Source organism: Rhinopithecus roxellana, chromosome 1, assembly GCF_007565055.1.
Source record: "Rhinopithecus roxellana isolate Shanxi Qingling chromosome 1, ASM756505v1, whole genome shotgun sequence".
NCBI classification, from domain to species: Eukaryota; Metazoa; Chordata; class Mammalia; order Primates; family Cercopithecidae; genus Rhinopithecus; species Rhinopithecus roxellana.
In genome coordinates this window covers 125,036,905-125,049,269 of record NC_044549.1, presented here as the reverse complement: position 1 = coordinate 125,049,269, position 12,365 = coordinate 125,036,905, and the positions used below count along the sequence as shown (strand labels likewise).

Here is a 12,365-nt window from a genome sequence, read left to right as displayed (position 1 = left end):
CCAGGCTGGCCTTGAGTTCCCAGCATCAAGTGATCCTCCTGCCTCAGCCTCTCAAGAAGCTAGGATTACAGGTATCAGCCACCACGCCCCATTTGAACTGAACTCTTAAATCAATCCTGTGCATTTCCCACTAAGTCCAGCCATTCACAGTTATCTAGGGGTAGCCTCATCTCTCAGGCAGCAACATATCATCACTACTATTTCAAAGAGACATATTCTGAAAAAAATTACATAGAAGTGCCATATGACACTGAAAGCAGTTTGTTTGTAAGGTATATTCAGCCTGGTGAAGCCTCTTGTCATTCTGCTACCTAAGGATTAGGGCCACAGCACTAACAGAATCGCCTTTTTTCTTTCTATTCCAGAATTGTTCAAAGTCCCACAGCATAATCCTAATTCTATAAGCAATCCAGAGACCTCCAGAATGGTAATATAGTGAAAATGTACCTACTGCTACATATGTTTCACTCTCTTCTTGTTCAATATTCATACTTAGTAAGAGAGAGCTTATTTCTTTCAGTAGAGAAAAAACTTGGTAGTGGCAGCATGGCTGCAGACGTTTAGACAACTAAACACTTTAGAACAAAAATGGAGAAAGATTGGAGTTGTTTGTGGAACCTCTTTTCTAGAGTACCTTTCTGAATTGACAACTGCCAGTCTTCAGCTTGGACACAGAGGAACAAATCAAATGACTTTTAAAAACCATAACTCAGAGTTTAAATTCTTGGTTTAAATTTTAAACATTCCAAAGATGATGCCAAATTAATCTGCTGACAGCTTCACATGAGTAGGTACAAGTACCTAGCTTATAAAGACCCCAAGGAACTGAAGAAGGTCGGTAAGTGTGGTATATATGACTCAGCCAGTACTCACTGTATGTTGACCAAGCAGTCATATGTAATGTGAGCTATTTGGGACAGACAATTTTAGTTTATTGTGGAGAAAAACTATTTTTAACCATTTCTACAAAGAAAAGAAAGAGCACCATAAAAAAAATGTAAAATTCAGGGTTGGGCGAGAGAGAAAAAGCTAAAGGAGAAACAAAAGAATCAAAGGCAGACACTATTAGACTCTAATATTAGCAATGGGAATTGTTTACATTTTGTTGCTAAGGAAAATGAACCCAACCACTACACTATTGTGACAGCTGCTGCCTGGCCCTGGTATTTCTGCAGAGCTATCTGCCAACAGCTTGCCACTTGCCATTTCTATCCTGTCAAATCAGTCCCTTTATAATCAGATGACCTTGTTTCTATAGTTCTCACAAGCAATCCAAAGACTGAATGGCAGTTATCAGAATGCCCTAAAGATAGAGACTGTTGCATTCTGAGCTGTGGACTGGCCCCTGAATCAAAACCTTTATTCTGAATGGATAATACTTAAATTCAATAGAAGAAATGCTCAGTGAATTCAATAAGGAGGAAAAGAAGGCTTAGGTGATAGTCTCTACTATGCCTCTGACTCAAAATGTGATATTAAGCAAATGACTCTATGCTCTTAGGGCTTCAGCATTCCCATTTGTAAAATAGGGAGCATATGTTCTAGTCCTTTCCATCTTATAAAGAGAATATATTCAAGCACACTTGAACTTTTCAGGGGGGAAAAAAAGGAACTTCACAAATTCAAGATTATGCCCTTCTCAAAAGGAATAAACTGTTTTAGAAGTTCTGCACCGAGTTATGTATGCAAAACCATAAACTATCTAGAATCCTGCAAAACTTGAATCTCTATTATATTTACTCTTCAATGATCACGGCCTTCTTCACAGACTTACCTTATAAGGACTGTTGTCCCTATAATTAATTTTCCTTCATGCCCTCCTGCTCCCTCTGCCCCATTATAACATAATCCTTTATCATTTTGGAACTTTGGAAAATACAGAAAAAATAAAAATAAAAAGTATCCATAATAGACCCAAAAATCCAATATTAACATTTCCATGTTTATTACTATTTGATATCATAATGTATTCTTTTATATCTAGCTTTGTTCATTTAGCAACATATCTGTAGTTAACAAACTGCGTAAAGAACTGTTAGCACAAGAGTGTAAAGCTGAGACTGATCACTGGCCAATTGTTATGCACATACCCACTTATTCCCTCTTAAGATAAAACATTCTCAGAAAAGGAGAGCCAGTTGTGCAACTTAATGGTAAAACCCACTCCCAAACTGAAGTGCTCTAATTACACTGCAAATGGAGATTATTTCTGAGAGAGAACCTTCTACTACTCAGGTCTAGCTGTGGCCAGTTTTAAAGCCCCATTTATCCCAATGCTCACTACTTGTTTGAAATTGGACCTGTGAACACAGGCTTCAGGCTTTTATTAAGGTTTCCCAGTAGGAGTTAAAATCCTTCCACAATGAGCTGATTACAGAGAAAGCTGCAGCTTCAAGCGGAGAATTAGCATCCAGCATGCTCTTTCAGAAGGAAAATTTAGCTGTTTTCAAAACATCTGATTTTTTTTTCTTTCAGTTTATGCTTGTCTAGCCAGAGAAATGAAATGGCTTTAATTCTGTAAAGCCTTAAATGATATGTTTTATTTGATCAAGTCATTCCCCTGCTGGAAATCCCTCAATTGTATTCCATAGCTTCAAGACTAGAAATTCAAATTTCTTAGCACAGTACAGACAAAAATCTACATGATTTGGTTCCTGCCTAACTCTCTAGTTTGACAATTTCCAAAGCTTCTCCAGTGGAATACCAGTCTTGGGTTTCTTTGAAAAACAAAACAAAACTACTAGATGGACTCAGAAATTTGGAAAATGCTGCAAATCCCCTAACCACTCCCATGTCCCACTCTCCCCACTCCCCAGAGAGGAATGACCCTAAGAAGGCTTTTGAGTGATCCTATCTAATTTTGTTTAATCCATTGTTCCCAAATTCATTTGGCCACAGCATACTTTTTTTTTTCTTCATCTAAATCTATTCCACAAAAGACACTTTCAGAAATGCTAACCTCGCCTCACCTTCTCCCAGCTTCAGGCATTCCGAACTTGTTTGTTTCTTGAATTTCTTATGTTTCCTCTCAAATACCATCCTCCTATTACTACTTATAGTTAACTTACAGTTGCCTTTCAAAATTCAACTCCAGTTACCTCCTCTGGTAGGCCTTCCTTGTCACCCTATTCAACCTAATTGAGATTCCCCTTCTCTATGCTCTCATAGCAATCTATACATATCTTTACCACAGCACTTAACAACTGTACAATAATATTTGATGTACTTGTTTGCCTTCCCATAATACTTATATCCTCAAGGGCAGAAAAAATGTTTTCTATTTTTTCTTTTTTCTTTTTTTTTTTTGAGACCAAGTTTCACTCTGTCGCCCAGACTGGAGTTCAATGGTGCAATCTCAGCTCACTGCAAGCTTTGCGTCCCAGGTTCAAGTGATTCTCCTGCCTCAGCCTCCTTAGAAGCTGGGATTACAGGCACATGTCACCACGTCCAGCTAATTTTCTGTATTTTTTAAGTAGAGAAGGTGTGTCGCCATGTTGGTCGGGCTGGTCTTGAACTCCAGACCTCAAGTAGTTCGCCCACCTCGGCCTCCCAAAGTGCTGGGATTACAGGTGTAAGCTACTGCGCCTGGCCAAAAAAAAATGTTTTCTTTGGTCTTGTATCCTTAATGTCTCTGTGCCTGGCACACGGCAGTCTCTCAATAAGTGGTTGTTAGGTGCTTTATATATGTGGGTTCCCATTTAAACAAGATTCTATATAGATAATACTATTTTGCAAAATCTTATACTTTAAAAACCATTCCTGATTCATTTACCAAACTCTTGCTATACGTGTGTCTATCTTCACTACTGCTAGTCAACTGTAATTCTTGTTACCTATTCCAATATAGTCTGAGGTTTCTTTCTGCATTAAATACTTTTATTACATGTTAGTCTGCATCTATGAGTTTATCACAGAACTCTCCCTCATGGTGATCTTCAGTGTTTATGTTTTATGTGAATTCATCTTTGGTTCAAACTGTTTTTACAGTTTACAGTTTTTTACTCTGGGTTGCAGATGTGTTCCTTCAAGGTGGTTTTGAATTTACTTGTGCCAGGGCCCCAGAGTTTCAAGGGTACAGACACAGTTTCTGTATTAAATCCTTGACTTCTGGGATTTCTAAGCTATATGAATAGTGAAAATTTCTCACAAATGAGTTGTCTGCCACTACCATGATCCTTGTATAGATTTCCTTCCTTGCCACTTCCTTGAGTTATGGGCTAAGTACCCTTTTCATGAACTAGGCAGCCCTTCGAGATTTCTAGCTTGATATATAGTTTCTTGGTTACAGCTCACAGCCTTAGTAGGCCCAAAGCCATGCTTTCTACACACACATGGCATTAAAATCTGAGCATCCAGACCTTATGATCTACATAAAGGTCTGACACCAACCCTGGGTCACTCAAACTACTCTGGATTTTGAGTACTCTTCACTTTTGTCACGTGAGAGTTCCCTATCATTCTTCTGAATTCAACTATGAATTTCTGTTTATAATGGGCAAGGGAGCCTTACAAGTTCCATCTACCATGTTGGAATCATCCTCCTAAACATATTTTGAAACCATTCACATTTCTTTCTTTCTTTTTTTTTTTTTTGAGACGGATTGTTGTTCTGTGGCCCAGGCTGGAGTGCACTGGCATGATCAGCTCACTGCAACCTCCACCTCCCAGGCTCAAGCAATTCTACTGCCTCAGCCTCCCGAGTAACTGGGATTACAGGTGTGTGCCACCACTCCTGGCTAATTTTTGTATTTTTACTAGAGATGGGATTGTACTGTGTTGGCCAGGCTGGTCTAGAACTCCTGACCTCAAGTGATCCACCCTCCCTCAGCCCCCCAAAGTGCTGGGATTACAGACATGAGTCAGTGCCTGGCCAAGATCATTCACACTTTTCTGTATCTCTTCTACCATTATCTTAGTGCAAGCCACTGTTCTCTCTCATGAGCCTTTCTTCTGCAATGGTTTCCTTACTGGTCATCTCACATCCATTCTTGTCTATTTTTCCTCATCCAATTCATATGTAATACTGCAGCCAGAGTTTAAAAGCCAGAACTTTAAAAACTATAGGTCAGGTCATGGTACTTTTTGCTTAAAATCTTCTAGTGGCATATGACCCAGAAATTCTACTCCTAGGTATATAATCAAGAGAAATGAAACCATATGTCCACACAAAAACTTCTCACAAATGCTCATGGTAACATTATGCATAATAACTAAAAGGTAGAAACAACTCAAGTGTCCATTGACTTATGAATGGACAAACAAAATGTGGCATTATCTATATGACGGAATATTATTCACCCATGTAAAGGAATACAGTACTGATACATGCTATCACATGGATGAACCTCGAAAACATTATATTAAGTAAAATAAGTCAGTCACAAAAGACTGTATTTTTATCCCATTTATACAAAATGTCCAAAATAAGCAAATCCATAGACAAAAAGTAGATCAGTGGTTGCTTAGGCCCAGGGAGAATGAGGAGACTGTGAGGGATAGCTACAGGGTACAGGATTTCTCTCTAAGATGATGAAAATGTTCTGTAATTTACTGTGATGATGGTTCCACATATCTTTGAATATACTAAAAACCACTGCATTGTATACTTTAAATGAGTAAATTGTATGGTATGTGAATTCTCTCTCTCTATATATGTATATATGTATATAGCTTCTACCCACTCCTCAAGCTTCATCCTAGACCTTTCCCCCTCATTCTCTACTCTTAGTCACAATGCCTTCTCTCAGTTTCTCCAAAAGATCAAGTGCCTTTTCACCTTAGTGTCTTTTCAATTGCCAGACCTTTTGTTTGGAATGCCCATTCCCTTCTCTTCACTTAGCTATTACTTAACCAGCAGATCTCAGGTTGAGCGGTATCATACCTTCATGAGAGCCTTCTTTCATCCTCCAGGAGAAGGGAAATCTTTTTTTTTTTTTTTTAAAGAGACAGGGTTGTGCTCTGTGGTCGAGGCTGGAGCACAGTGGTGTTATCATAGTTCATGGTAGCCTCAAACTCCAGGGCTCAAGAGCCCTTCCCATCTCAGGCTCTCAAGCAGCTGGGAGCGTATGCCACCACCCCGTTAATTTTATTTGTGTAGACATGGGGTCTTGCTATGTTGCCCAGGCTGGTCTTGAGCTCTTGGTCTCAACTGATCCTCCCAACTTGGCCTCCCAAAATGCCAAGGTTACAGGTGTGAGCTACCATACCTGGCCAAGAAGGGAAGTCTTCTGTCGGCAGATCTTCGGTAAGACACTGTTGTAACAACTCATACTATTACTTTATAATATATTACACAAATATGATTATTTACATTTTTCTTTTTCACTAGCATATTTGTTTCACAAAGGCTCACATCATATTTGTCTGGTTCACTGATGTATCACCCAGGCTTCTCATAGCACCTGGCAATAGGTACTTTAAAATATTCAATAAGTATTTTGAAGATGAATGAATGCTAGAACATATCCAGTGAATGAGTCCAACCAGTCTACATCTAACATCTCCCTACTTACTTATCTTGTGCCATTCCTAAAATACACTTATCTTGACCTGTACTTGATGTACCACATTCAACTCATAATTCACTAATATTTTGATTTAACCTTGTGATTCACATATCTGGTCTCTGTTACAGGTACTATCTTATTGATTGTAGGTTACAACATTTCCAGAAGGCAGTAAAACTAAGTTTCTCCAAATAACAGTTCATGCAACAAGGTATTTAATAATGCAGTTTTATAAATAACCTGATATCCCCATCCTTTCTGGCATCGAGGTCTTAATGATGAATTTAACTCATTTTACTTCTCTCAGCTCAGAAAGATTTTTTAAAGAGAATTTTTGTCAGCTAATGAAAAGATTACTTTTGTATTTTGTTTCTAGGTGAAACTAATAGTATCTAAATTATATTTGAGCTATTAAGTATATAAGTATTTACTATTCAAGATTGATTTATTACTGTTTCCTTGGCTGGAGACCAATTTTAAAAAGACAGTTACTGGCTCTGAAACCTGTTAGCCCAAAAAATGAGTTTCCTGCCATTTTATGTAAAGAAATGAAAAATAAACAAACAAAAAAAAAACAAAAAAGAAAAAAGGAAGGAAGGAAAAGAAAAGAAGAAAAACACTATTTTCCAACTCAACATCTCCCTTAACTTCCTTCTCAAAATGTGTCTTTATTAAAAAAAGTCTTTATAATAGACACATTAGAGCTGTCCTTATTATAATAAGCAAACATAAAAAGTTCTATTTGTATTGTATCTTGTATCTTGTTTAATTTGTATCTTTTATACTTACTACACATATACACACACTCACATGGGAACTGATGGCTTCGGTGCTGAATTTTACCAAACACTTAAAGAAGAATTAGTACCAATCTTACTCAAACTATTCTGAAAAACAGAAAAGGAAGGAATACTTCCAAACTCACCTGATGAGGCCAACATTACCTTGATACCAAATCAGACAAGACACATTAAAAAAAGAAAACTACAGGCCAATACTAGCAAACCAAGTTCAACAACACATTAAAAAGATAATTCATCATGACCAAGTGAGAGTTATCCCAGGGATGCAAGGATGGTTCAAAGATACACAAATCATTCAGTATGACATATCATATGACAGAATGAAAGATAAGAACCCTATGATCATTTCAATTGATGCTGAAATAGCATTTGATAAAATTCAACATCCTTTCATGATAAAAACCCTCAAAAAACTGGGTATAGAAGGAACATACTTCAACACACTAAAAGCCATATATGACAAACCCACAGCTATTATCATACTGAATGGGGAAAAACAGAAAGCCTTTCCTCTAAGATCTGAAACAAGAAAAGGATGTCCACTTTCAACCACTGTTATTCAATATAGTGCTAAAGTCCTACTTAGAGCAATCAGACAAGAGAAAGTAATAGGTTGCGCACGGTGGCTCACGCCTGTAATTCTAGCATTTCGGAAGCCAGAGGTGGGAAAATGTCTTGAGTCCAGGAGTTTGAGACCAGCTTGGGCAACCCAGTGAGACCCCATCTCTATTACAAAAATTAAAAAAAAAAAAAGAAGAGAGAGAAAGAGTAATACATGACATCCAAATTGGAAAGGAAGAAGTCAAAATACCCTTGTTTACAGATATATAATCTTATATTTGGAAAAACCTAAAGACTCTACCAAAAAAACTATTAGAACTGAAAAATTCAATAAAGTTGCAGAATTTAAAATCAACATACAAAAGTCAGTAGCATTTTTATTTGCCAAGAGTGAACAATCTGAAAAAAGAAATCAAGAAAGTAAATCCATTTGCAATAGTTACAAATAAAACAAAATATCTAGGAATTAATCAAATAACTAAAAGATCTTTACAATGAAAACTATAAAACACGGGTGTAAGAAATTAAATAGCACACAAATAAAGATATTCCATATTCATGGACTGGAAGAATCAATATTGTTAAAACATCCATACTACCCAAAGCAATTTCCAGATTCAATGCAATCCCTATCAAAATACTAATGCTATTCTTCACAGAAACAGAAAAAACAATCCTAAAATTCATATGGAACTACAAAAGACCCAGAATAGCAAAGCCACCCTAAGCAAAAAGAACAAAACTGGAATAACATTACCTGACTTCAAATTATACCACAAAGCTATTATAACCAAAACAGCATAGTTCTGACATAAAAACAGACACACAGACCAATGGAACAGAGTAGAGAACTCGGAAATAAATCCATATATCTACAGTGAACTCATTTTTGACAAAGGTGCCAAGAACATACATTGGAGAAAAGACAGTCTCTAAATACACACAAATATAAAAGCTCCTTCCTTTGGATATTCAAAATAATATGAAGTCAAACTGAAATCTAAATTTTGATAAGATTTCACCTGGTCTAATCTTAACAAGGGATAATTATAGCCTTAGTCTTTAAGTACATTTGAAACTCCCAAATGCGGTACATTCTATTTTTAATACTTCCTCAAGTAGGAGAAAATGACCCATTCTTGCTTGGTCACATTTTCCAAGGTTTCTCTTAATGCTGGCAATCAAAAAGTTCTTCGTAGCTTCTACCTTAAATATCTTTTATGTCAATTCACAATGTTCTCTGAACTTCTCTCTAAGGAAATTACAGAATACCTAGTCACTATTCTTCTACCATATCATCACATACTATTCATTTCTTTTTCTGGTATTCTTCTCAAAGTAATCAAAAGTTTATATCCTAGTTCTATTTCTTTGAGCCTTGTGTCATACTGCTCCCTTTCTTTGCTGCCAGAGAAGTCAACATAGACTATCTGTAACAAAACAAAAGATCCTTCTCTGTGCTTCACAGGTTCTCCATTACAAAATGGTGAAATAATGCCTAACAATTGTCTCTATCACAAGACAAACAGAAAAAAGATATGCCTAAATCCATAACGGCATAAGTGTCTATGCTAAATAATCATAAATAATTGAGTCACCAAAAACTGACTGCTCAGAGGCAAAAGACAGAACAATAATTTAAAGATGTATTTTCAGGCTGGGCACAGTGGCTCAGCCTTGTAATCCCAGCACTTTGAGAGGCCGAAGTGGATGGATTATGAGGTCAGGAGATCGAGACCATCCTGGCTAATATGGTGAAACCCTGTCTCTACTAAAAAGACAAAAAAATTAGCTGGGCATGGTGACACATGCCTGTAGTCCCAGCTACTCGGGAGGCTGAGGCAGGAGAATCGCTTGAACCCAGGAGGAGGAGGTTGCAGTGAGCCGAGATGGTGTCACTGCACTCCAGGTTGGGTGACAGAGCAAGGCTCCATCTCAAAAACAAACAAACAAAAAAAGGTACATTTTCATAAATGTATTTGAAATTGGGAAAAGCACTTTATGCCCATTCCTTTATCTTGTACCTCAAAGCAGAGCCCCACAAATGAAATCAGTAACTCAACATACCTCCTCTTCTCCCTGGCTTCCACAGACGAATCTGTTCCAGTAATGGAGAGTACAGGAGTAGCTGTAACCCCATTGGCAGTGCTAGGCAGAGAGTGATTGGTGATCACACAGAGTGGGGTGCTAGAAAAGACATTGTCTGCTGTTTTCTCTGCTGTCGAGTCAGCCTGGGATTTGTGAGGAGTCCTGAAATAAAAACAGATACAAGCAGAAAGGAAATGGTTAGGCATGCTATACAACAAAGCACTGGCACAGAGACAGAAGGATTAAAGAGTGGTTCATCTAGGAAATCTTGCTCTGATGTTGTTTGTTGGATTTTTAATTTTGAGCTCTTACCGTTTGGAACAGTATAATTACACGTTTAGTCTGACATCCTTTGCCTGAAGAGTTACATTTTATGAGACTTGTATGTGTGTGTGTGTGCCTGAGATTTCGTTTTAACAAAAATCATTAGCTATGGCACAAAGGCAAGACAGTGACATATGCAAGAGTGTTTTAAATGACTCCCCAGTAACATCTGGTCTCCACACATGCACACAGAGACAGGGCCTCTCTACACAAGAAAAAGACATTAAAGTCACTTACGATATTAGTCTCTACCTGTTCCTTAATTCTTGGCAGTGGGAGTCTTTGTGGTAGTCCTCAGCCTAGATTTGATGACCATCTTCTTGGATTATCCAGAGACAACTGATACTACAGCCTCAGTGTGCTAAGTTCTCCCTCACCTAGTTCAGTAACTGTTCTCTCTTTCCATTTAACCAAATGCCTGTCTATATTCATAACTGCAAAAGTGAGAGATTGAAACAAAAACCAAACCAGATTCTATAAGTATCCTTAACTACAGACTTTTCAACAGCAAGCTGTATAATTAAACTCATTTACATGAAAACAAGATCTTTGTTTCTTAACAAAGAGTTGAGAGCAACCATTGGCTCTCCACCCAAAAAGCTATCATTTGTGATGTCACAGCTGTTGCTGGGGTAACAGAGGTCCACAACTGATACAGAGATGGAGAAAGCAATGAAAAGCACAAATATTAAAAATCTATTTTTTTCACCCACTCACAATTATTAGCAGAAATGTTCACAGGTAGCTCTAAGCTTACTTCCAAATAATCACATTACAAGCTTGAAAAAATAATAAAAATATAAAAATATAAATATGGTACCTAGATAAAACATAAAAGCAGAATATTTTAACAGATAGAAGTAATATCTAAAAAACACATGCTAATTCTTCAGAAGCAATTAATGACTACAAAAAAGGTGAAACTTCATAGTCATTTTTAAATAAAAAAAAGAAAAGGGAAAAAATTCCTCAGACTTACAAGATAAGAATCTATAGGAAGTACTAATAAAATTAGCTAGACACACAGCTATAAAAAATTACACTTAATCAAACCTTACTTGAGGTTCTTTTTAGGTTAATAACATGTTTTGGTCTCACTGTAATTTCTTATGCTGTTGAAATGCCAAGGATTTTATTTTATTAAATTACATAATAGGACTTTTACTATTATTTTGAAATGCAGTGTAATTTTACAAGTAGATTGTTAGAATAAGAACAGCCCTAGAGCAGAGATCAGAGGATATGCAATGGGGTAGAATAAATATGGGCTTTGGAAACACAACATTTGCTTAAATGTAGACTCTCTGATCTCTTCTTCATTGATAAAATAGAGATAGTGGCACCTTAAAATACAGGGTTCTTCTAATGATTAAATAAAATAATGTCTGCAGGACACCTAAAATAGTACCCAGAATAAAATATAAACTCAGCAGAAACAAACAGTGACAAAATAGATAAGAGCTTTGAAATGTACAAATCTGGGTTTAAATCCCACCTCAGTTCCTCACTGGCTGTGTGACCTTGGGCAGATGATTAACCTTTTGGTCCAAGTTTCCTCACCTATAAAATAATACTTTATATAATAGGTGGCTCATTATAAGAGAATAGATGATATATGTATGCATGAGACAGCTAGTTATCTAACCCATATCCATTGTCCCTTTCTTCTTTATGAACTGAATCCCTTTATTATTGACGGCAGCAATATACCTAGTTAAAGTACACACTTCTCAAAGTCTCCTGGCCACTAGAGGTACCCAATAAGACATATGCAGACAACTAGTACTTCTGGGAAAACTCTCAGTTCAGAGGCATTTTTTCTTTGTCTGCTTCCTTCTTTCCTCGTTCTTTTTCCCTAGAGTACAGCCATGATAGATACAGCAGTTCTTCTGGACCATGAAGCCACCCATGGAAATGGTAGCCATGATGCAAGAACTGTGGAGAAGAGAGAACCTGGATCCTTTAATGACTGTGGAGCTACAGAGCCAGCTCTGCATATTTCTGGACTTTCTTAAGTGCAAGAAAAAAAAAACTTTATCTTATTTAAGCCACTACTATTTAGATTTATTGTTACATGTAAGCA

At 37.0% G+C, this 12,365-nt stretch overlaps 1 protein-coding gene across 11 annotated transcripts in view; it reads right to left on the bottom strand.

The window, feature by feature from the left end:
• Nucleotides 1-12,365, bottom strand: part of PPP1R12B (protein phosphatase 1 regulatory subunit 12B) — a 242,300-nt gene that overhangs the window by 126,445 nt on the left and 103,490 nt on the right. For 10 of the 11 annotated variants that reach the window (XR_004057260.1, XR_004057262.1, XM_030930268.1 and 7 more), the window contains one exon: nt 9,938-10,120. Coding sequence is in view for 8 of the 11 variants with exons in the window: in XM_030930268.1 (XP_030786128.1) it covers nt 9,938-10,120 (183 nt within the window). In the remaining 3 variants the exon portion in view is untranslated. Of the gene's footprint in view, nt 1-9,937; nt 10,121-12,365 lie in introns of those variants that run through there. The other variant, XR_004057264.1, reaches the window with a different exon arrangement.